Source organism: Calypte anna, chromosome 4A (genome assembly GCF_003957555.1).
Source record: "Calypte anna isolate BGI_N300 chromosome 4A, bCalAnn1_v1.p, whole genome shotgun sequence".
Classification (NCBI taxonomy): Eukaryota; Metazoa; Chordata; class Aves; order Apodiformes; family Trochilidae; genus Calypte; species Calypte anna.
In genome coordinates, this window is record NC_044248.1 from 47283 (window position 1) to 73905 (window position 26623).

The 26623-nt window shown below is 41.5% G+C and overlaps 1 protein-coding gene across 1 annotated transcript in view; it reads right to left on the reverse strand.

Moving 5' to 3' along the window:
- Positions 1-10297: 10297 nt before the first annotated feature.
- Positions 10298-26623, reverse strand: part of CFAP299 (cilia and flagella associated protein 299) — a 171198-nt gene continuing 154872 nt past the window's right edge. Inside the window, exons 5-6 of the mRNA XM_030449918.1 lie at positions 12369-12498; positions 10298-10393 (exon numbers count right to left, since the gene is read on the reverse strand). Coding sequence (XP_030305778.1) covers positions 10298-10393; positions 12369-12498 — 226 coding nt within the window. The remainder of the gene's footprint in view (positions 10394-12368; positions 12499-26623) is intronic.

The following is a 26623-nucleotide window of genomic DNA, read 5'->3' on the forward strand; positions in this document are numbered from 1 at the left end:
CTCATTAGTAAATAACAACTGGCAAACTCTCAGACCTGACTTCTGAGATAACAGTGCTTTTGCACGTCTGAGTTCCATTTTTTTCCACGAAGTGCTACGAATCACTAGCAAGTTTAGCATTGTTCAGGGAACAAAACTTTGTCAGTGTCCCAGAGCAGTGGTCCTTTCAGTTTAACCCCAGAGGTTTCAGAAGAGTTGTGCTTATTTCCAAGAGAAGAAAAGAGGCTCCCTGAACTCCTATATAAAACTGCATTGGTACCAGGTGCAATGGTGAAGCTTTGTTCCTGGCCCTGACAGAAGGCCATGGTGTTTCCATCATAAATACCAGAGAGGCAGAGGCATGTACAGGCTCAGCCTCAAAAACAACAGCTCTGACAGTGAACCTTTCCACTGCAAGCATGAGTGAGCATCAGTGAAACAACCCCCTCCTCTTATAGACACAGTATTTCCACCCAGGAAAGAACACACTTGCTTTTCGGCTTTGGTAAATGAAACCTAAAGATCCAATTCAGTGGGTTATTTAGCTAATGGTAGGATTTCAGCTGCTTCTACAACCCTATAGTAATGTGTTGGCATACAGCATTTTGGGGAGCTGCCTAGCTCACGCTGCACAGCCAGACTGAAGGCCTAGGGGAAAGGACCGTGCAACTAGGATTGCCAAACACAAGTATGCTTACACTCTGGCCCACCCCATCTCGGTAGGAAAGAGAAGAGAAAAGGGCCCAGAACAAGTTAAAATACATCAAGAATGAAACACTGACTTCAATTTAATCTTTCTTTAAATTCTCTGTTAATGAATGATAGCTTGATGTCTTGTTAACCTGCACTTTTTTGGGTGAGAATACTGATATTGACCTCGCTCTGCATCTTTCAGTGATGTGGCATTCCTGACTTGCAGTGAGACAGGCCCTGAGTCACTGTTAACTTGATGGGGCTCTGACAGGGTAGATGGTACCCTGGCAAACAGGGGAGGAGCTGCCCCCTGCCAGCTCTGCAGCAGAGTTCCCCTCCTTGCTCTCGTGGGGCACTGAAGTGCAGATGATGGTGAAAAATCAACCTGCCCTTGTTCTGGTCTTCAGTGACTGTTTCCACAGTGGATGAGATACTCCTTTGGGCAATACTCCTGTACCCACGAAAGCCAGCAGGATGGCTCGATACTCATATTGGTATAAACACAGACCAAACTTGTAATTCCATCCTGCTTCCTCATGTATGCTAAAATTACTCCGTAATTCTACTAATAAAAAATATCAAGCTTACCATGCAGCACTTCCGAAACATACTGCGCAAAACCAGAGCTTACCCTGAACTTAAAGGACTATCTTTTGGGGATGGTATAACCCTATCAACCCCTCTCTTTTCTGCAAGCTTTCTGCTGTGGCTGACTGACAAGAAACCAGCTAATCCCAATTGGTATGACTGCCTCAGAGCTGGGAGCTGCCCCAGCAGGACTGATTGAGGAAGCATTACTGTTCTTGTCAGGACAGTGCACACCCAGTAAGGTCCTACAGATGTAGGCTTGGACTGTGATCCTGCAGTGAAAGGTCCCAGCCTGCTGCAACACCCTCAGCTTGCCCCATTCTGTGTAAGAGACCGTGAAACATGCAGTACCCAAGTTCTGATCAAGCAAGTGAACCAAGTTTTCCCAGGAAAAAGATGTGCCAAATTGAAACTAAGCAGCCCAAAATCCACGAGGGATCTACACATTAAACACTGTCACTGTGCAGAAAAGAGTCCTGGCTACAAATCTGACTTGTGACTCTTAGTTCACACAGCCAGTACAAGGCACATAAACAAGAGTACCAGTTTTCAGTGCAAGGCATTATTAAAGTGGAGTAAGATTTTTATTTTTTTTTCCAAAGCTCCTCTGACAGCAGAGGTGCAGAACCACAAGCCAAAATGGGATTGAGTGGACCTGCTATTCCAGGTACTTCAGGAATTCCAATGGGGAACCCACCACAAGCACTCCTTACTATGAATTACATGTATCTGTGGAGATTCAGACATCTAATTGTAGGTGTCTATACCCTAAATGCGTGTGCACGATGCCCTTCTTGTCAATGCAGGGAAAAGGATCTCAACAGCTCTAAACCTCACTCAACAGAATGCTTTGAGTCAGACATTCTGCTGCCCCTTCAACTACAAAGACAATCTTGAAGTGGTACCACTGTGACTTTCTACCTCAGAAAGTTAGAAAAATATTCCTGAGGTAGGAATCATTCTGTAGCCCCCAGATCATCACGTAGCCTTTCTCTGCAAGGGCAGCCAGGTGAATATGTGGAAAAGAAACTCTCCAGATTAGTGTACACTTTTGAAAATATACATCTTGGCACACAAGAAGCAGTCTGCATCTGAAAGCAGTATCTGAATTTGCTGATTGTGGGGAGAAAATCTTCTTTTCTCAACTGATGAATATTCATCATTACTGGTTTGCACACTTAATGGTCTCTGGTGAGCTGGCAGAAGCAACTCAGCAACCCTGTCAGCTGTGGTTTGTTTACTTTCTATTAATGTTTATTGCTAAGATATGGATGTATTAAAATACTGAGAGGTAGAGGCAAGGGGATTTGTAAAACTGAGAAAATGCTTTCATTTAAAATTAAATATTTTGGTTGAAATAAATTGCAGTTGGTTAGACTGCATTCTGACTATGTCCCAAAAGAAATTCTCCACAGGTATCTTTTCAGATCAGTCTCTTTAACATTTTACAAACAGCAATAAGAGCTATGGAAAGAACCTGTGGTTTGGTTTCCAGTAGGTATTTTGAAACTGGCACTACTTCCAGAATGGAAATCTAGTTCTGCAGTTTTTCTTAATATACTTTGTGGCCTGAGTCCTGCTCCAAGGGAAGCAGATGAGTGCTGCAGCCTGGTGGCACCAGTTTGCCAAGTTTCATAGAGCAAATATACTTAAAACTACAATGATACCAATACATTTTACTATTGCTGCTTCATTCTCTGTCAGACTTAATATTATTGGTTTTAATTGAGCAATTTCAAGTGTTTCCAGTTTAGTTCTTGGTTAAACATCTATCCTCCAAAAAGCAAATGGCAAGCTCTGAGAAAGAGACTTCACTGGCTGTTTTGGAAAGAAGGAAGAAATAGGATGGCCATGGAACTGCTCTGACCTTTTAATCTTTTCTACCAAAATGGCCAAATGAAAAGGTCAGATCTGAAGCTCTTTCCAGCATAACAGGAATTCTAGACTCAGTTTCACGCAATATGACCTTAGTCTACACAGCAGATGTGAACTACAGGATATCCCCGATTACAATGTTCTACGCACAGCTGAGCTTAATACTAAGTAGCAGATATACTAACTAACTATTTTAAAACTGGCAGTTTTTTCCCAAGACTCTTAAGATACCCTTGTTTGCTAACTAAACTAGCATTACATTGTTTATTTAAGCTGTAACAATTTTCCTCATATAAACTTCTGTCCTAGGAAGTGCAAAAAATTCTAATAACAGTTCTTAAGCTTAACATCTCAGCTCTTCAGCCGCCTGCAGAACTGATCCAAATTATGCCTGATGATAAACTCAGGAAACACCTGAATGTGGGTCCACCTGGTGACAGCTGATGAGCACCCTGACTTCCTGATTGCCAAAGTGTTCAACTGATAAATACAAAACAAGTCAGTTAGAAGGGTAAGAAGGGCTAACAAATGTGTTGAGCCCTAATGTTAATGCAACAGCAGTAAAAATTAATTGTGCAGAATGATATGTAATCTGAACTTGGTGCAGAAACACTCTTTTTGCATTTTAAATGGAGATTACTAAATCTGGTGTTAATTTCTTATTTTCCTCTCTCCCCATTTTTTCTGTCTTGGTTTGCCAAACGTAGCAGCTTAATAGCATAACCATGGAAGCAAGTGTAGAATGAAAGCTTATCTACCTTTCCTGTGTTTATAAAAACAAGGCAAACATTTCAGTATGATATACTGACAGGCTCCACATCTCAAAACACCGTCCAATCTCCTAAATCACTTCTTCGGAATATACATATGAACTCATCTGCCTTTCTGCACAGCACACAAGTAATTTTGGTACAAACATACAAATCAGGTCTTAATCTGGAGGGCAGGTCTCTACACAGAACAGCTGCAGGGGCATGAAAAGCTACAAAACAAACAGACAAACAAGAACAATAACAATCACCACATGGGATAAACTCTGCACACACACTGGTGTGATTATGGAGCAATTCCATCCTATCCAGTATAGTTGCTCTTGATTTCCAACTGCAGAGCTGAGATAGCAATTTGAACTGCTACAAATAATCTGCAGTTTTTTAATTTCTTCCTTTCCTGTCTCCCCCATTCCATTAAGAAACAGAAGAAGTCCAAAGAGGTAAAATATTGCTGGAAGCATACTCTAAACTCCAGTTGGTGCACATGCATGTGGATACAGATGCACATGCAGGCAGACAGTTAAGGCAAAATCAAACCCAAAGTATCTGAATTTCTGGCTATGTGTAAGACAATTGTCTATTTACCCTTTAATAACACTAAAGTTACTTGCCTTGCAATTGGGCAGGACTGGACCCCCCATGCTGATCAGCCACTTATCCTTTTCCTACCATGGTCCTACAGAAAGAGAGGGTCAGTGGATGCTTCACACTTATTTTCACCTTCCTTGGCTAGAACAGGTTATCCACAAACCTCATCCTGAGCTACAGCCATTGCAGCTCCAGTCAGGTCTGCAGATCCTTGCTGGGCCCTAGCAGCTCCTTGCTAGTACAGCTCCATCCCAACCCACCACAGAGTTTTCAGTCTGTGAAGCAACTTAAGCCCTTTTATTCCTTAGCCTCAGGGGTCCCAGTAGGCTTCAATCTTAAATAAATTTAAATGATGAGCAAACCCTCAGGTCAGGGCCAACCTCACCAGCAGATCCCTTTCAAAAGTGCTCTTTAAAACTTCGACCAAATACTTACAGGTTTCTATGTGCATACCTGGTAACTTCACAGTTATTTGTTCTCTCCACCCAAGCATTCGGAAGTCCCAGAGAAGAGGAAACCACAAATACTCCTTCTGGGGGAAATGAAATAATTACGTATTTGCATAACAAAGTTGTATTAGTAAAGTCTGTTCCGCATGTGAAGGCCAGTCCCACACTTGTGCTTATTAGTTGCCTGGTGTTCAGGCTTTCAAGAATTTACTTACAAAACCGATCTCTGCTGCTGCAGCTCCTGCATCCAGCTTTTCTCCTGACATCTGGTGAATACCCCCTGCAGGTTCACCTCAGCTGGCTTGTACCAGCAGCATTTGTTTCTCTGTCTCAGAAGGGTTTCTGTGTATTCTGTTCTGGCACTAATTCTTTGGGTCAGTGACACCAGCTTTGCTCCCAGCAGCAAGCCTACAACCCCACAAAGTCATCATGCTCTTACTAGAACCCAGGCCTATGGCTAAGGTGTGTCATTGCACACCCCCCCTTCAGAAGCCATCACTCCAGAGAAACCTTGTCTCTGCTTGCTGTGACCCAATCAGTAGAATCCTCTGCAGTTAGCTCTGAAGGAATCACTCATCCTAAGCTGTATCATTTCCATACATCCCTTATTTACATACATTCCCATGTACAACATTGTGAGGTTCTTAACCATCAGAGGAGAACACTGAACAAGAGACAGCACACCAGCCAGCAGCACTTGAAATCATACTACAAAGACAGTGACGCAGTGAGCCAGCTCTCACCTTTTATCAGGGAAGAGAGTGGTGCTTGCTCCCTTTGGATCTCCTCATCTTAGAGATGTGTACAAAAAACAGCCTTCACTAGGCAGGAGCACAGTGAGGAACTTGCAGCAAACCGCTCCTGCATCCAGCCATGGCATCCCCGACATGCTTGCTCTCTCAATGCTTTGCAAACTGGGTGTTTGCTCAGGTGGCCACTATAAGCATTCCCACTAGAGGTGTCTTTTCATCACAGTTTCTTCTCTAGGGCCTGGAGATCACATGTTTCTCTCATGACAGAGAACTTCTGCTGTGGGATCTGTAACGACTCTGCTTGGAGCTGAGCTGAAATAAAACATGCCTCGAGCAAACAATAGCCAAATAACAAGATTGACGTTTTTTCTTTTAGTAAAGACTGTGTGTGCTGCACACAGGGCTAATCTGCATGGCTTTAGTACATTCAGCACCTGTGTTTTTGTTTTCTTTGCAGTGGGAAGAGTGGCTTGGCCTGCACTGCTTGTCCCTGCCTGCCTTGCAGAGAATTGCCTAGAGGTTTTATTAATTTTTAATCTGATTTCTTTTCTGTATGTGAAGAGTTGGAGTTAATGGTGGATTTTCCCCTACAACCTCTTTTGCAGACGGCCAAAAGAAGAACATCTAATGACCAAGTTGTATGCTGCTTGGAGATCATCTCATTCCTCACAAGAGATAGGGCTCAGCCATTAAAGCACCACAGCCATCCCCTCATCTCTTTCTTTCAGCTTTGAAGATGCAGCTAGGTTGGCAAGGCTGCAAAAGTTCATGAAGTGCTGCTGTGTTTTCTAAGCTGATACCTTACTGCACAGAGACAAAATTCAAAAGCAGGGCATAACTACTGCTTTGCTTGGGTTCCTCAGCTGCCCTTGCACAAAACTGCTTTTGGTTAGAGAACACAAACCTGCTGATGCTTCTACGCTCAACTCACCAAAATTTCATTTCACATAATATGAAAAGTTTCTATGCTACATCAAAGCATCCTGTTTAGACAGTTATAAGAACAAGAAACCTCAGATTCTGGTGTAAAATGACTTCTCTTTTCAAAGCATCGTATTTTGCATTAAGAAGTCTTCCTGTGATTCTTCTTGTGGCTCAGGATGGAGCAGTTCACCACCAATCCCCTGCTACTTTTCAGCTTCACTCTATTATCCAAAACAACAACAACAACAGTTCCGAACGTTGTTGTAAGACCAAGGATCCAGGCTCCACATAAAAAGAACAAAACTATTATTTTGGCAAGGGAGATAAAGAAATATAAAAGAATCCAAAACATACACAAGCTAATAAAATCTGTAGACCATAACTCATGTACACAGCTTAGACACACTTGAAAAAAAACACACAAATCCCTCACTGGTATAAAATCTAGAGTTCTGGGGATCCTTTGCAGGGATCTACTTTCCCATCAATGCCTAAAATCAGTTCTCTTATGGCAGTGTGCATAGTCTATACCTGCAGGAAACATCATGATCAGCAACAATACCAGAATTTATTTTCAGAATAGAATAGAGAAATTTCAGTTCACCTTATATTAACTGCAGGATATAATTTCAGGCTGGATAGTTTGCATGTGTTTCTGCTAAAATGTCACAGGGCAGAAGAAAACATACACGATGCTTTAATGTGGCTATCAGTTCTCAGAAAGCTTCTCTCTTGATTACCATATATTTTACATGTCCACTTCACCATCTACCAAGAGCTGAACAGTGACAAGATTTTGGGAAAAACCACCGCTGTCATTTTACAGATAGGGAGCGTAACAGCACTTATTTGCTTTTACGTACTATCCTATTTGTCTAAGAAAATTAACCTTTTATTTCAAATACAAGCCAAATTACAGCAGTGTTTGGGGAAAGATTTTCACTCACAGCAGAGACTGTGAGTCTCTGAGAGTTTCTTCCAGTTGCAGCTGGCAAAGGGCAGTAACATGTAACTCATGAGCTTTCACTTGAGGATCCTAGCTCTTGAATGTTAGAAAACACCAGGAGTTTAGGCAAGGATGGGTGGTAAGGAATCAAATGAGTTTACTGAGCAGCCAGTAGTTCTGTGAATTACTCAGTGAATGCCATTCTTTCACTGCAGATATTGGTTTACTTTGTCACAAAAGAGATCTATCAACCCAAGTCAGAAAAAGTATGAAATAACAGTTCCATAGGTCAGCACCAACTGCGAAAGGTGAGGCATCTTACATCTTCACAGATGTTCAGTTACCTATCTTTACATATAGTGTATTCACAGACCTGAAAACAAGTACATCCATCTCAGATCCGAATTTCCTTCCATTTTCCTGCTAAACACAGGATGTAAACACAGGATTCTCCTAGACTTCCTGATGTTCTTTTGAATCGAGTGTTAATAAGATGAAAACAAAGCTGAATTCGCAGAAATAACTTCTGAAGTAAAAAATTTACTTAAGTTCTACTTCATGTTATTAATTAATTAGTTACAATGATTCTGAGATCATGTTCACCAGTCTCCAGCAATCACTTTCCAGCTTAGGTTTTTTACCATTACTTTAAAATCTGATTAGATTGAGAAAAACAAACAAAACCAAAAGACAAACAAACCCCCAAAACACAGAAAATTAACTTGTTGAGAGGAATGAAAAATATAATTCAGACTTTTTCCACTGATGTCCCCTCCATGAGTATTCATGAGCGCTCAAGAAAGGTAAAACCTAAATTTATAAGCACAGCTAATGAACTGTTCATTTTACAGTTGGAAAAAAAAATATTTTATATTATATAGATATATATTTATATAATGTAAACACTAAGCTGTACAATATAGGCAACTGTACTTTAATGCTATCAGAGTATTTGTAGGTCAGCATCTACACCTTCCCTCGAGCTACTTCAACAAAGGGAAAGCAAAACGAAGCCAGGTCTGTAAAAGTCTGGTTGTCAGGTGAGAGGCAAGAAATGAAAAGTAAATTAAGTAAAACTTTATGTTTGATATTGCTAAATGAAGGACGCTGGCAGAAGCACCAAGGTCACGCCTGCCTTGACAGAGCAAAGACTTTCTTCTGGAAACGTACCTTTTCAACGCAGGCCTTCTGCAAAACCAGAGTCACCGCAGCCTTGGCCCTGGCTCTTCCCGACAAAAGCTCAGACAGGGCAATGTTTGACCGCTGATGGTTCTCCGAGCAAGCCCTCAGCTCGCCCGGCGTTGTGCAGGCCGCCCGCAGCCTCCTCCCGCCGCCATTTTCTGGTCCCGCACTAGGGGGCTCTGCCGGCCCGGCCATGGCGGCGGGCCCGGGCCCTGGGGGCTTCCTCCCCAGCCCAGCTGCGGCTCAGAGACCAGCACATCAACCTCCACGAATCTGCTGCAAAAATGTAAGGGTGCTATGGGATGAAGTGCTCCGTAATAAAGCAAGATGTTACAGTAAAAGGTTTTAACTGTATTTTGGAAATGGCAGAACTTCGTAATAGGGGAAGTTTTATGGGAAAGAAAACAAGGCTTCTAAGTCTCTCCCCAAACTATTGCCGTTTGAAGTAGCAACTTTCTAATTGTTGGAAGGCTCCCTGCCCTCACAGGACGGGGCTCTTCGGTGCGGCAGCAGCCAGGCCGGGCCCTCGGCCTGTGGGCTGGGAAGGCGGCTGAGACGCTCATCCGGCGGACCCCGCAGCGCAGCTGCCATCTAAGTGCCTGTCCGAGTTGCTTCACTTGTCCTTTTGGCAAATTAACAGCACCGCGGCCGCCCAGTCCCTTGCAGAATAAGATACAGGGAGTTTTATCGAGCCACTTGCCACCTTAATTCTCCTCTGCCTTCACCTCCTTTTTCTTTTCTCTGTAATTACTGCATTTTTTTTTTTTTTTTTTCTTTTCCCCTGCTAGTTCTGTCTGCTGCTCAGCTTAGTGCTCTTTTCAAGCTCTCCAGCAAGCTGACAGCAATGCTGGTGGTTATACCAGCTGGGTCATGTATGTACAGGCAACCTCCCCACGTGTCCTGGGAATGAGAGAGTCCCTTAGGCCATTGTGCTGCTGCCTCAACTTCTGGCAAGTTCATACTAGAACAGAAGCAAGAGTAGGAATAGATGAAAAGTGGTCTTTAAGGAACCACTAATGCCATCAAAATGCTGCCAATTTCTTTAAATTTACCAGTACAACTCTTACTACCTGTGAATGGCTTGGTACATACAAGCTGCTCAACAGACATGAAGGCCTACCTGAATAAGAGTCTCAGAAATAATTTAAACCATCCTGTTGTTGGGAGACTGTGGGACAGTAGTTTATTTTTCTCAGGAAAGACTACAGCACATCTATGTCCCAGCCACCCTGCTGCCTTAGGAGCAGTGGGAAAAGTTGGGTTGTAACCCTCTGTCATTCCTTTGGGTGCTTTTGCAATTCACATACCCCATGGACTTCACAAAGGACACACAAAAGGCCCAGCCACACAGACTCTACAGCCAGTATGGAGTCTTCCTTCCACTTTACTTCCCTCAAGGAGCAAGGCACAAACCAACTCCAAACCAGTATAAAAATCTCCCTTCCTACCTCAAAACACAAGGTAAAGGTCTTTAAACTACTTATTTTTCTTCCAGATGACATTAAAATAGCTAACAAATCAGTGGGAGAAGAGCCACAGACATGGACCTTAGATCCCTCTTCTGATGATATGGTCATAGATAACAACATGGAGATAGAGATGTGTTTTGACAGGCATCCGTGTTGTGTTGTCTCCTGGGTAGGCCTGAAACACAAAGTTTACAGATACCGAGTCAGGAGAGAGAAAATACATGGGTTTTAATGTAATGAATTTTCTTCTTCCCTTGAAACAAGCTTGATAAATGCAACTAGCTCTGAGGATGGGGATTTCTCAGTGAAGATTAGTATCTTGGCACTGGGCAGTTACTTTCTGCTGCAACACTTTCAGCAGGTGCAAAGGCGGTGAGTTCTTTCAGCTAGATAAAAGCAGGAACAAGTAAACCGTCAACCTGTCAAAAAGAAGGCCCGCTTGCAAAGATCAGGCAACTGGTACAAAGTCTGTTCAGGCTGAACTCCATGAGAGAGAAACTCATGCTGATTACAGTTTGGCCCATAGCAAGGACTTCCCAAAAGCTTGTTCTCCATCAGTGAGTGCTGAAGAAAAGCCAAAGCCAGATGGATCTCATGGAGACTCAGATCTGTGCCCTGCAATCTGCAGGGGGACACTATGTACACACACAAATGCTTCTTCATGTGGCTTTTGGAATGCAAGGATCTTTCACGTAGACACTAAAGAGATGGTTATTTGTTACAGATGTTCTGCAGCTGCAGGAAGTTGGATTAGTGGCCCACTTTCAATGCAACCAAATCCATTTTTAGGTATGCATTTCTGAACTTCTCACAAACCAACACACTTATTTTGAAATGCATATAATCTGATATTTTGTAGTGTTACTATTCATCTGTGACCATCTTTCATGGGAAAAACATCAAAGAAACCATCATCCTAGATCAGTTCTGTAGGAACCCAAACAAATTATTGCCCAGCTTAGTTTATGTTGGTTTTGAGACTAACCAAAGCCTGGGTGTGTTTGTCACATCTAATCTATAGTCTAAGGACTTCAGCTGTGAAGTTTAAAAAAGTGGGGTTGGCACCAGAGGAACACAGCCAGTTTTTTACAAAGGGAAGCTGTCAGTGATGTTATTACTTACTCAGCTTCAACATTAAAGATAAAATGCCCATGGCAATTTAATGAGCTTTCACTGCTGGCTGAAAATTGGATGGCTGGGTATTACTTGAGCATTTGCTTTTGTTTAGATTCAACTGCTATATAAAAATAAAAATGGTAGAGGCCAGTCAATTTCAGCAATAGTTGGTTAAGAGCCATTTTTAGGTGAAAGCAAAGTATATGTTTGTGCTGCAAATCATATATGAGACACTGGGTCCACAATGTCAATCCATTTTATAGCACTACTGAAGACAAGTATTTTCCTTTCTTTTACTCAGTTGTAAATCCTTCTGAACCATTTACTGTGTACTGGAGGAACACAACTCTCCACAGGAAGATGCATCTAGTGTCAAATTTCTCTTTTGTAAGGCACAGAGTTTAAAATCCAAGTTTGACCCTGGAGCCCGTGACAACCTCAATCTCATACAAGAACTAAATGATCTCAATGGGGCTGCTTTCCACAGGATTTCTCAGATCTTTTGTATTAAGAAGGAAGAATAAAGATCATGGGCAATTGGGAAAAGAATTCTGCCAGTTTCAGTTCACCACTGCCAAACTACTGGTGTAGAGAAAATGTCCCACACTTCAGATGTAGGAACTGATTCTGCTTTCTGGATGTGCTGGTGTTCAGCAAGACCTGCCAGGGTTCAGGATATTATAGTTTCTGCAAGTTGCAGCTTTTCTTTCCAAACAATCTAATATTTAATTTATTTTAATCCATTATTTATTTATTTTTATCTACCTGCAGACATGTTTCATAATAGAGAAACTTTTCAATTTTATCTATCAGTTCAACTTCTGATTTCATGGGAACGGCCTACACCACTCAGTCATAAATGAGGTAGGCTGAGTGTATCTGACAGCAGTGTGCTAACAAGGGCACGTCTGAAAAAGCCTTAAAAATATTGGGCGTATATCAATCAAGGCCCTATTTGCAATCAGACTGTACAGTTAAGCAGTCAAAATCCATTGCATAAAGGCTATTTAAAATACTGGGAGAAAAAAGTTTACCTTGGGATCCACATTTATTATTTTCCTATCACTTTTGTTCTTGAAGAGTAGTCCGCCAGCATTTTCTGCAATCACTTGGTAATTTGGGCTGCAATTTGAAGTGCTGACATTTCTATCCCAGTTGTAAAAGCTGTGAAAATGTGAAACAGAAATGCTGTACTTTTAATGGATGTCACTCCTCCAGCTTAAAGGCCAGTTCTGACCTTTTTTATTTGCTGAGTAGTTCCTGATTCCACAATAGCTCCTCTGAAAGCCAGTCATTCACTGAGGAGCAGAAGTCTGCTAAGTATTAGAAAACCTGCCCAAAAGTGGCTCTACGTATCTGATCTCTGGCAAACCAAACCTCAGGCCCCTAGTTGTCTCCTCATCCATTCAGTACTAGTGTTATTAAAAGACTCAGAGCCTGGGTTATAACTAGTGGGAAGTGGTAGTGCTTGAGAACTACTGCTGTGACGGAAACAGCTCTGGAGACCACCTGAAAGTGTTTCCCGGACCAGCACAGATCTGCAAACCAGATGTGGAAACTGGTTTCCCCTTCAAAATGCTCTTGCTAGCTTACTGTTTTCCTTTCCCGTGTTTTTAATATAATTATGGTAGTAAGGAGTTTTTGGAAGTCTCTTAGTGGGCCAGGATACCACAGGAGAGACTGCACTCCAGCTCCCAAAGGAAAATCCCAGCTCCCTGAAGAGATGTAGGTGTCAGTCGGGAAATAATTTCTGGAGTAAACAGTTAAGTCAGGCTGACTGTGTTTGCTAGTTTCCAAAATGTCCAGAAGTAAGAAAGAATCAGCCTGCTATGTCAAATATTAAATGAAGACAGGAAGGAAGGGTTCAGCAGCTTATCAGTATTTCTCCCAAGCCAGAGGTGCTGGAATTCTCTGAACCTTCTCATACTTTTTTTTTTTTTTTTTTTTACTTTTCAAACCTTTTATCACCTGACCTCCATCCTTTTGGGCTTTATACTTGCCACATAGCCAGCTAACAGGTTGTCATTTGCACACTCGTTGTCAGCATTTGTTTAGAAACCTTTTCAGCTCAGTGATACAGCACTGCTACCTGTACCTCACTGGGATACCCACCTCATCACTGTAGTGGCAAATTGCACTTCTGCTGCTAATCAGATGAGCACATATTTTGCAAAAGACAGAGGAGATGTGAGAAAGTCAGGAAATAATTCTGTGTGTATGAAGTATTCAAGAAATTTAGAAAACAGCTTTTAATTTTCCTGCCTCCTGCAAGGATACTCCATTTAAACTAGACGTATGGGTTTGGTTTCTAAAGTGCTTTGATTTCTTCCTCACATTAAAACTGTGCAGAACAATAAGCCTCATCACTTCTACTTACATTAAACCTTTTTAGATCCTGAACACCTCTGGTAGGATTGAAGGAATGTATAATGACTTAAGGATGAACTTTCAGCACCCTTAAAGAATTCATCCTGACATCACTGAAGTAAGCAGCTGATTTGCCACTGTGGTCGATAGCTATGGGTTACAGTTATGTCTCATGAGTTTGTGCAAGTACAAGCTGCCCTCTGGAACTCTGTGCAGCTTAATGTTTAGATGCCTGCAGAAAAAGACTGAAAGGTGGGTCAATACAGTTCATTCAGCTTAGCAGAAATAGCTGCTTGGCTTTGATATGCTAATTGGTCACATTAATTTGTCATCTGTAGAATTATTTAATGCTCTGCGTTTACCTATGTTAATTGGTAAACAACAGATTTTTTTTCAATCACTGTTTAAGAATAATTATACGCACAAACTTATATACAAATCCACAGATTCTTTTAATTTTCTACTCCTTTAGCTTATCTCATCCATACAGCTTTTCTCTGTCCAGCAGCACACAACTTAATGAACAAGTCCAATTTCACAAATAGAGATGGTTTCTGCCAGAAAGCCACTAGCTGATTAGGAAGGAATTGATCTACATTATCTTGGGGTGAGGGATATATGTCTGTCTGCAAAGACTTCCCCACGCTCACTAAAAAGAAATTAAAGTGAAGGTAGAAATAATCAATTAGCTGTTGGATAATAGCTTCCTGCATTTTGCCAAGTTTCTAACCCCATTCCTACCACACTTCCCCATTTAAGCCAGTGAAGACAAGATCAGAGCTCAGACAGCCTTTCTGCTGGCAAATCAATGTCTAGTGCACCCAATTTTGTTGCGGACTTGTTTTCTCCACAACAGATTAATTTTCATCATGTGCTTAGGATGTGAGACACAAGCCCCAAGTCCACTGGCACAATGAAGTGACCACTGGCACAATGAAGTGAATCGCTCTGAACCCTGTACCAAGGGCTCAGAGAAGGAGGCAGCATGCTGTGCAACTCTCAAGCTGCCTTTGCCACGTGTAAGTCCCAATCTTCTTGTTATTCCCATGCTCTCCAAAACAGCAGACAGTGAGACAGCAGCTGCTTTGAGGAAGCCTGGATGTCTGTCCACAGAGGAAATTTCCCCTGCATACCTTTGTTCATGTTCTTCCCTGAAAACATCAAAAGATTCAAGTAAGCCTCACATCCACCCTCAGCAGGTCAGATAAAAAGGGCTGCTGCAGCTAGAGGACAGTGTTACTGGGAGGTCAAAGTAATGTATGCTAGCAGGAAGTACTCCTAATACTGCCTGAACAGGCAGGAGATTAGAAGAACATTTTGACCTGAGAAGCAAGGGGTTGGAGAAGGCAGCTCTGGAGCAGTCTCTCCCCTACCAGTTACTGTGAAATTTGCTCACTGTAACCAATGAATTCCACCATGAGGCTGCTGCAAGAAGAAAGGGCTGGAAATCAGGACCTAGGAAATCCCATCTCATCAGTGTTTCTTTCTCTAGAATAAATACTAAACTGAACTTAATCAGTAAGTGTTATGTAAGAGTTATAATATGCTCAATGAATAAAACAAATTTCTGTTCCCAGAATTCCACATGGCTTTAACTACCTAAATTTTCCTGAGACAAAAACATGCTATCAAATTGACATGATCAAACAGCAAAGAAAAACACCTCAGGGTACATTTTTTTCTATTATTATTTTGGTTTGAATAAAATGTGGTTTAGAACAAATGTAACAGTCTTCAGCAGAGCAATTAGGTATATGGAGTACCAGAGACTTAGTAGTGCTCACAGTCCAGCCGCAAGAAGGATGCATTGGGGGGTTTTAAAAACTTCTTTTGTTTTTATTTCTTTGTTGGAATTTTTGGTTCCTTTTGGCGGTGGTGGGTTTGTTTTGGTTTTTTTTTAGATGATGACTTGCTGATGCAGTGGTATGTAACAAGCAAGCAATACAGACTAAGACATGTGAAGCCTTTTTTTTTTTTTTTTAATTCATGAGCTAATTCTGGTCCAAGCAGATTTTCATTCTGCAGGCAAGATGCTCTCCTCAGAACACAGAAGTCTGAATACAGGTTTTTGTATCCTTACAGTTATCCTTTGGGTACCAAGATGGCAGCACATCAAACCACATGGAGCTTACAAAATGCCTTTCACCCAAAAATTTGTGTCCTTTTGTAAACATGCATTAACGGCTTGATGTTCTTGTGAGATGTAAGGCAGGCTTTATTACAGCTCATAAGTGACTGAGGGAGCCAGGGCACAAAAAACACTGGAGATTTTTCCCTAGAATATGTGGGCTGATAGCAGAGCAGCAGAGAGTCCCAGTTGCGAGCTCCAGCCAGGAGACAGGGTGCTCTGGTTGGAGTCCTCTGCTCACATTTAGGGAGCTGGACAACCATTTTCCTAGAGGCAAATCCTTGGCAAGGTTACAAACTGGATAGATGCCTCAGTGTGTGATTGTCCTCCTTTTTCCCTTATTCTAAAGTGAGAAATGATCTGTGATGGCTAACTTCATGGGTTGAAATGCCATGATGCATCAGGCCTGAACAAACTGGAGAGTGCTTCAGACACTGAACAAACTGAGGGTTTCCTATCACCATCTGACCAAAAGAAAAGAAGATGTGCATCTGCAGGGTAAATGCTTTGTTTTCCCAATTTACTATTTGCTATTTAAATCAGCAAAATCAGGGAGACAGAACATAGTGTAAAGGTGTTTATGTCTGTGTTGGCTCCACCTTTGATCCCATGGGGTTAGATTATACTACCCTATTCTTTTTTCCCCTCAGGATAAGGATTGGTTCCTTGATTCATTTCTCTACTTTTCTCTTCCCACCCACACATACACAAAGATAAAACCATTCCCTATAGCAGACTGGGACTTCAGTCAAAAACTAATTATAAACAATGATGGCTCAACAGCTTTTTTCAGTTTGTGGTTCCATGAATTTGCGATGCAAACTATCTGGCTTCAGACCCCCTCCTGGTAATTTACAGACCATCTTGCTTTATTTGGGCAGCAGAAGAAGAGTGCAGACAAGGGAGATAGAGGGATGCAGGACAACAAAAGAGATGAGAACCAGGAATATAAAGCAGTACCAGCTGCTTTATCCTGGCATTCTCCTTCTTTCTGCCCCCTGGTAGGAGTGCCCTAGTAATGATTCTAATGGGGGGAAGCTGCCATTCTGCATGCACTTGCCAAATATGATAAAATAGCAAGCAACATGCTTGGATGGTATTTATCCTGTCAGCCCTTCCACAGCTTCTGGTGCAAATGAAGTCAATGCTTTGGTGGGACACAACATGATGTAATACAGCACATATGCCTGACTCCATGCCAACCACTATTTCATAATGAGATGCATGTCACAATCCTCTGGTTAAAGAAGAAAAAAACTACTTTTTCCACCTAAGAAATGTAAAGATGCAGAGTTTTGCTTTTCTTTTCCATCTTGAAGCAGCTTTGACTGATTTAATCGTATTTATCAAATGACTGCCAGAGTAGAGCGAGATAGGATGCAGTTCTTCAGAAAAACAAGGCAGTTTGATTTGTCCCTAGCTTCTGGCACAGTAGCTATTTTGGTGACTCTTTCCTGCTTGCTTCTGCTATATTGTCACTACTGAATTAAAACCTTCTAGCATTTATCTAAATTCACATGGCTGATTATCTTGCAAACTGGTTCTAAATCAGAAGTAACTAAAATGAACTTCTGTATGAAATTGGTAGAAATGAGAATCTGGTCCACAGGGCAAATTTGTGTGTTAGTTTCCTAGAGATAAGGGAAAAGCACAGCACTGCCTGTTGCACAAGCAGCTGCAAAGGAGTCATCACAGTAGGCAGTGAGTGTCTGACATGTCCTCTTCATACCCCTGGTGCTGGGAGTAATGGGGTTCTCTGCCTCTAATCTGTGACCAAGCTTCCCACACTCAGCAGTGGCATGGTGATAAGCCATTTAGCACTACAGCCAGAAATAATCTTTAAGACTTTTTGACCTTGCTTTTGCCACTTAGCTAAGGTGTTGTTCACTGCATCTCATTCCTGATATGGGGACACTGCCACACCAGCATCACAAGGATCAGAGACATTTCACCAGTGGCTGAGCTCTGTACTCGCCAGCCCCGATGTGCCTGAGCTGCCGAGATGCAGCTGCTCCCTGACAGCAACCCCCACAGCTCCTGCAGACAGCAACACTCTGTAGCCAGCACTTTTCCCTGCGGCTCTGGAATGAAGCCCTTCCTTTGCATCTTTCCCAGGCAACAGTAAAACTCTGAAATTAGGCTCAAGAGAGAAGAGTGGCAAAGCTGTCACTGCTAGTCATTGGGACTGCAACTACTCCATGGCAACAAACCTCATGAATTGCAAGTCTGAAAATACGGAAGCTGCCAATTCCTCCTTTTTGTACAGCTTTAAAATCAAACACTTTTTTTCCTGTTCCCTTGCTTCAATTTTTTTTAAACATAGGTAACAGTCATCAAGAAGCGCACTGCAAGGAGTACATCTGCACTGTCCCCCCTTTGCTTTCTGTAGCAAAAGGGTGATGGACTCAACACTCCAAGGGAGGGCTGGGATCCTGACCAGACACCTCAAAGCCAGTGCTGTGAGGATGCACAGACATCTGAGCCTCCCACAGAGAAGACTGCCACGAAGACTAATGAATGCTACACACAGCGAGTGCAGGGAAGTGTCCTTTATTTGACATCATCAGAGGCCTGCTGGAGTGACTTGCGATCTAAGGGTTTGCAGAGCTTCTCTCAGCACTCTAACCCTTTCTTTTCTCCTGCCCTCTCCTCATGATAACCCTCCTAGCCACACAGCTGCTGTTGCCTGGCATCTGCCTCTAAGATTGTCCATTTTTTCCAGCATCAAGGATGAAAAATGCCTGTGATATGCAAAAATGACGAGCACCTGCAGCTTCTATTGACCTAACGTGAAACAGTATGCCTGCTCAGCATCTCAACCATCTCTCATGAGTTTGTAGGCACACCATGAACAGCAATGCACTGAAAGTAAGTGAAGATAAGTGCAAGGTGGCTAATGGGAGCTAATGGCACACTGGCTATGGCATTTACTGAACAATAAACCCATATTGCCTGGGAAATGTAAATCTAGACTGGACAAGAGCATAACTCAAACCTCAGTCCGATAATGTAGTCTGCAAGTGCCTCAAGAATGCAGTCCAAAGTTTTCCTACTCTATGCAGCTCTTGCAGAGGCATTCACAAAGTGAATTCTGAGTTCACCATGGCTTGGCGTATTTGTTGGTCAGAGCAGCAGCAACACAGAGGACTTGGAAAGAACTCCTATTACACAGCCAAAAGATGCTATCATCCTGTGATTATTTTTCAGTCTTTTTCTTGACAGAATAATAATACTAATCTCTAGTCCTCATATAAAATTGTAATTTTTACATTGAAGAATGCAGTTCTATGTTCTCAGCTGCTGCCAGCACACACCTCTCCTGCCTGTCCTCATTAGCAGCTGGTATATAGTTCATCTTGTTGGTCTGTCTGTCAGCATCTGAAATGGTTAGATTTTCTTCCCATTTCACACACGCATAGAGCTTACTCATCAGGTAAGTCTTTGAGTCACAGACTACCTATGAATCAAAGATTACTTCAAACATGTGTGAAACAAGGAGCACACAACACGATACATCTACTCTACTTATGCAGACACCCCCACATGAGTATTTTACAAGCAGCAGGGGGATCCAGATGATCATCCTGTGCATCTTTGTGCTACCTTACTGACTGACTACTCCCCTGTCTCATCCTGTTATGTCACAAGCACTTACATTGCACTCTACCTTCCATCAAAGCCACCTTCAGTTGGGCTTATATTTCAATCCTCACACTCTAGGTGTGTGCCTCGATTTTGCTGTCTCAGGAGGTTGTAATGAAAATCACCAAACCCTTAACTACTCCATTAAGTTTCTCTTTTCATTTTCAAAGTTTAGGATTCTTCCTTCTACACAAACCCTCCTCACCCTCTGGGCAGAGCAGTTTTTCCATGGTATTTTAACAAGTGCAAAGGAACATTGCAAAAATAAGCAGTGAAGGAAAGAACACTGCCTTTGCTTCCAGGACAGGAAGACAGACACCCTTGGCACTGGAGCATTTAGCAATGTTTCTTGTAGACAAGATGGTTTTTTGTGTGATCTGCTCAAAATTCTCACCATTATCTGAACTTCAGCTGAGTAGACCTTTTGCATTTCAGGATGAAGACTTAGTTTAATAAGAAAGAAGGAAAAACAATTTTTTTAAAAAAAGCAATAAAAGGAAAATAAATTTAAGTCCTCAGGGTTATAGGCCCATCCCCAAGAAATTATGAAACTACTGTCAGGCTCCAGAAACTGTGCAGTAATCACTCAGAATGTATTATCTTATTAGTTCTCTCCATCTTTAAAGAATAAAACCACCCTACACATTAGGATTTACAGCCAACAAAAAGAAAGAATTTATCTTGAAGCTACAACACAGGAGATAAAAGAAAGGCATGTAATTGTTGAAGGAACAACAGGGTGAATAGCTTATACATATTGTGCAATTAATAATAACAGAAGGCCTGTTGGAAGTTGCATATAGCTGACAGATCAACGTACAAAACCAGAGTCCCTATTCTTCTTCATACCAATACATGATGACTGCAACAGCCTGTCAAGTAATTTCTTTTTTCCTAATGTGCCTTTTCAAAGTGTTTAAAGATGGGAGCCAAAAAAACACCTCATAAAAAGAAAAATCTCAGGTCATTAAAGTTTCCCTCCTAGCCAGGCCTTAAGTTTTAAAACCAAACAAAGCAAGCACCATTTACAACAACATGCAGTCTTTGGTTGCTCTGTCCCTGTTCAACACCAGATGGTGTGGCCAGGTTCTTGCACAACCATCTCTAAAGAACAAGGGGACCTCAAGTTCATTCTCCGTGGATATACCGAAACCAGTTCCTCATCATGGCAGGCTATATGTACTATACAGAGTATATAATGATCAGCAGTGAGGTGGGAGAAGAGATGACTGAATCTTCCTCAGAAAAGAGTCTAATCTTAGGGCAAGACTTGTTATCTAATTATCTGAAGGGAATTTCTAGCAAAGGGTGACGTAGAAGTGAAGGCATCACAGCAGAGTGTCTGTCTGGTTGCCACTTGTTAGCTTTCCTCTACAATTAATGAAAAGCCAGAGTATGATTAACAACTTCAGCCCTGTACTATCATTCAACTAATTCTTCAGGTGCCAAAGATGCAGCTAAGTGCCAAGACAGATTTCTAAAGCCTTACAGCTTCTTGTAGTAGGCGGGGTGCATTGCAGGGAGCTTTCATTTTTTCAACATATCCCTCCAGCACCTACCTACACCTTTAACACGTCTAAAAACATGACCTTCAGATGTGTGTGATGAAGTTGCACTGAAAACAATGCTTAGGTTCTTGGTTGGATCAGTCCTAATAAGACATGATGAGCAGGAAGGCCAGGAGGAACTAAAGAGCAACTAGGCAGATCAGTGGGCTAGTAAAGGAAATTTCAAAGTACTGTTGCAGATTGATTTGGATATGTGGATTTGTGGGGCTGGAACAGTTTCTCCAGCGTCCTCGCTTCTGAAGGAAGCAAGGTTAACATCCGTGAATAAATTAGCGTCTTAATCAAAGTTTGATAAAGCATCTGAGATGAAATGATTTTTCTGAAGGCATGTATTCAAAGCATGCTTAATGTATGCATGTATCTCTCTTTCTTCCTGTGGTTTCTTTCAAAGAGTCGTCTTCCTTTCCAAGTGTAATCTCCCTAGGCAAAGAGCTAAGTCCAGAAATAATTAATCTATAAAACCATGTGCTAAAACTTCTAACTACCAGCTGAACTGATGAAAAAGAATACTTTTATGAAAAATGAACATTTCTTTTTCCCAGTATTTTACTTTAGTAGTGTGAGGTAAAGTGAGACAGCCAAACTTCAAGGCTTGGAAAGCCTTCTCCTACCCAGACATCACTAATGCAAATCATTTGAAATCCTAATGGCCTGGGCACTGAGGAAATCCTCAGAGCAACCAGTCTGCTTAATGATTAAGGCTGCAATTTGCAAGTGATCTGGGGACATTTAGATGCATCTTTCCCACTGGAACTAGAAAATGAAACATGGAAGATCTCAGCCCCTGAGAAGAGCAGAGTTCCCCTCATAGCTTAGTCTAGAGGACTGTGAAATTGCTGGGCAGTACCTCAGGCACCGTGGAGGTGGGGCACTAGCCTGCCTTGCTGGGTTCTGCAAGCTGCTGCACAACTAGTCTCATATACTTCAGACTTTGCCGATTCAACAAACATTTAGAAGAGAAATCTTATGTATGTAGGCACATTTTCAAAACATTGCTCTAACTCTCTCCTACCTTCCCCCCTCCTCCACTTTCTGCAACACATGGGATTTTTTCTATATCACAGTGACCTCAGCTTTTAAATACACAGGAACAGAAGAGATAAAGATGCAGCATGAGTTTCTACCTTGAGCAACTAGCTTCCTTTCAAGGAGTAAGAGAACTCCCTGTCTTAAGTAAACTGTCTTAAGTAAAAAAATCTTTGAAGCATCACTCCCAAGTGTATCAGATCAAAAGGGCTGTTGTAAAATACGTCTTCAGAAAATGTCTGGATTACCAGCTCTGTGTTTATAATGTAAAATTTTCTGCAAAGTGGGCTTTGCAGTTTCTAGCTCACTGATGCTAGTTAAGAAAAAGATACGTCTTGCTAGACGTATGGGGGGATTAATAACAGCTAGTAGTGTAAAAACAAAATCTTAGAAAGTAACTTACCTGGTTACTTCAGAAACAGTAGGTTTAACTTGAGAAATCGCATTTTGCAAACGCTAGCCTTGGTGATCCATTAGTTTCTTATGGTTGAATGTTTGCTACAGGACAGGGCAGTGCCTATTCACTCTGCTGCTAAAAATTTGATGTAATTCATTACTACCTTTCAAGTACTGGTGGGATGTGTAGCAACATACAGCTTGAATGGCTCAAATAAACTTAACTACTAAAAACAGACTGTTGTGGGTTTTTTAATGCTTTCAAATCACAAACATACTGTAGTCCTGGAAGACCAACATACTGAATTTAAATATACATTTAGCAAAAGAGCAAAGAGATGACAGGGCATCAGGCAGGCAACTTTTCTATTTCCCTTCAAAGAAGGCAGCAGAGCTGTGATATAAATGAAGCAAAATGGGATATGGAGTATTTGCATTTCTTATCTCTTTTCTACAATAGATTCATAACTTGTAATCTGACTGCAAAGTTTACGCACATGAGACACACATGGATAACTGGATAGTCAAACTCTGTCATCTACTTCCACATTAAAATGAGAAACAGTCTCTAATCAGAACCTCTTGAAATCTGGAGGGATAAAAAGGATGGAGGCCCCAGTTCCTCCAACTACACAAACACATTGAATAATACAGGACTGCAGAGTGCACTGGAAGCTCTGCACAAGCTTGGGTCAGAAAATCCATTCCAGGAAAAGGCTGTATGAAGAGGAAGAGGGTTGATCGGACACTGGAATGGACTGCCCAGGGAAGTGGTGGAGTCACCATCCTCCCTGGAGGTGTTTAAGGAAAGGTTGGATGCAGCACTCAGTGTTATGATCTGGCTGATCTGGTGGTGCTAGGTCATAGGTTGGACTTGAGGATCTCAGAGATCTTTCTCATCCTCAATAATTCTGTGACTCTGTGAAAAGGAAGAGCTTGTACATGTTAACAGGAGAGAGTAGGAAAAGTCAGAAAATGAGACAGAAGTTTAATGAGAACTTCATGTGACTGAAGGGGTGCTGTGCACATGAAGACAGAAGGCAAGCAGTTTGAAAGCATTTTCTGGACACATATCATGAATCTGATGGGACAGTGTGATGAAGGCAGCAAGCTGGCCATGTTACTCACATGAGCTGCAAACCACCCAAAGTTATTTGAATCACAGGAAGCAAACTACCAAAGCATGTATCCTTATGCAGAAGGGTAGAATCTGTTCACAACAGTGTAAACTGATATGTAGAACTACTGGGTCTGTAGTTACAACTGTTCAAAACAAGATGGTTTAGATAAACAGATGACAATGTGAACATTATGCCTGTCTGAAGATGTGAAGAATCAGACAGCCAGAAGGTCTACATTTCATAAGGCAGGTTCAATGACTGTGTAATCTGTAGCCCTATAAAGAACAAACCTATTAAATAAACCAAATCAGCAATACAGTTTTTAAGAAAAGCACTCTCCTTTTTTGTCATCAATATGCAGATGTAAACAGGATATTGCTGTATGCTATAGACAAACAACTGCAACCACGTTCTCAGTGAACTACAATTTAGAAGCATTTTTTCTAGCTTACATTCATCAAGCTTTTCTGCTTACCACTGGCAGACTGCAAAAAGAGTGAGCTTTACTCTCTGCACATATGTCCACCAAAATATTTGCATAGGTAGTATTGAGGGTATCAAAACACTGAAAACGTGACACTACATAGAATATCCCATCTAAAAAGAGGAACACTGGCACTATGTCTGGTATGTCCCAGTCCTACAGTTTTCATTGAACTTTGCTGACTTGAATTTTACACTGCATGATTTCACTAAGTTCCTGACAGAGTCTGGAAGTCTGAAAATTGCAATCTTATCTATGAGATATTCATAGAACATAACATAGGAAGATCATCACAGATAAAATTCCAAACAAATTGATCCTGTGATCTGCTTCAAAACCTGCCAAGTCTGGTAACACCTGAGTGTTACCACCTGGTGTGGCTCCTGCTTAGGCTAAGATTATTCTGATTTTAACTAGCAGGTAGGTAACAACAGTTGTAAGACTGTAAGACAATGCAACAATTGTCATTGAACATAGAAAGGGATCAAGTACAGAGCAAAGATCAAAAATGGGACTGTGATGGGGACCATCCACCCTCCAGGCAGCACAGGCAGCCACATTACAAACTGCCATGGAAAAAGACAGACCAGAACTTTACAAAACAATTACCAAAAAAGAATGCTTTCAAGAAGCATCTGTCTTTGAAGACAGTATATGTGGGGTGTACACAAAAAAAAAAAAAAAAAAGAAGAAGATTGTTTCCCAAAACACTGGCACAAGGGTTTAACAATGAGAAAAACTGACTTATAGCAGATTCATAACTTTCTAGCAGTTTTAAATTAAAAACCATAGATAAGTTCTTCCCCTCCCCAATGTTTTAAGTTTTTGAGTCTCAAATATTATGATTTATAACTGATGTAATCATTGCTTTTCCACATCTGCTTGATGCAGTTGAATATTTTAAAGTACTGGAAATATAATATGTGTGTCATATTTAGACAGAATGCTGCCACATACAACAAGAAAAAGGGATACTCTCAACCAGAAAGCTGAAAACTGGTAAGATGAGAAAATTTACCAGTTCCGATGCATCCCTCCAGAGCTATACACTACCACCACCCCTGCCTCCTATACATTTGTTTTAAAATGCCACCCGTGTTCGTCAAGACAGAATTTCACAATAGAGTTCATTCACTTCAGTATTTTATGTAAAGTTGTATTTTTGCAAGAAACCCATAGATCAAAAGGTATTGCAGGCATGTTTCAGTGTTTAAGTGGAAATGTGAACATAGTAGAAAATTACTGTGGAGTTAAAGAAGCCTAACAACACTCATCTATTAAACATATGCAAATATGCTCTGGCAAAACTGCCAGACACCCTGGCAAATCACAGCCCACAACAGCCCCCCTCTTCTTTTAGGCACACAGATCTGAAGCCACACAGGAATTTATAGATCAGAACTAGCATTATTTACCTATTTCTAACCCCTGCTTCAGCGTTCAGTGTAGCATTATTTAAACAAACAATAGTGCTTCCATTATCAAAACTTTTTCTATTTCCTTGTTTATTTTAGCAGATGTGAGAGATTATTCAGTTGTAGGTTTTCCATTAAAAGTATCAAATGATGTAAAAATTCTGATTCTGTATCAGTTTTCAGCTGAAAAAATAGGGATTGTATGTTGTAGCATTATATGATACATGTAGAGTTATATGATATGAGAAATAATTTGAATATTCCACTGCAAAAAGGGTCTCTCCTTACCTCAGTGATTCTAGTAAGTGCTTTAAATGGCGCCATTAGCTCCAAGGAGCAGTAAGAAGGAAGAATTACCTTTGCTTCCCCACCTTAAATGCTAGCCCATGCTTCTCCCACCCTTTCTCCTGACGTTCTTCGGGAAATATTTTCAGTGTGGTTACAACATATGCGATCTGCCTGCGCACAGAAGGCCATAAATCCTCAATACCAAATGTTGATCCCAACATTTGAACATCTTGAAGAGTGTGGTATCAGTGTTCTACAAACCTTAGGGTACCCCAGCACATGACAGAGGAGCTGGCCAGATACCACATCACTACAGAGAACATTTTGATCTGAGGGTGTAAGGAGAAGCAGGGGTGCAGGCAGGTTTCCTGCATGGCAGCCTAGGTCCAGGTGCAGTGCCAGGACTCCTCAGCTTGACATGCACAGCTTTCACATTCAACCTTGTTACTAGATCAGCCTGGAATGTCATTCTCAATCTGTAGTCTATGGGCATTAATCAAAAAAAGGGGGGTTGCAAGAGTGGGGATAGCCTCTTAATACTCATAGCAGATGAAAAACGCCCTCCAAAAATGCCTTATCAGTGAAAGGAATTAAGATAGTTTCCTCGTTTGTGGTAATTTTCAGAGACATAATAAAAATAACCTGTGGGACCCATAGAGTACCTGCAGTTAAGTTGTCATTGTGTGCAGATGTATGGTATCTTTATTATTGCAGCACATTACATTATTTCCTTAAATTGGTCTCATACTTCAGCCCTGGAAAAGCACCAGAAGAATTTACTGGGAGTGGGAGACTCTGACTGCACTGAACAGGCCCCAGTGGGCTCACTTGGAAAAGCATGGGAACTCCCTGCC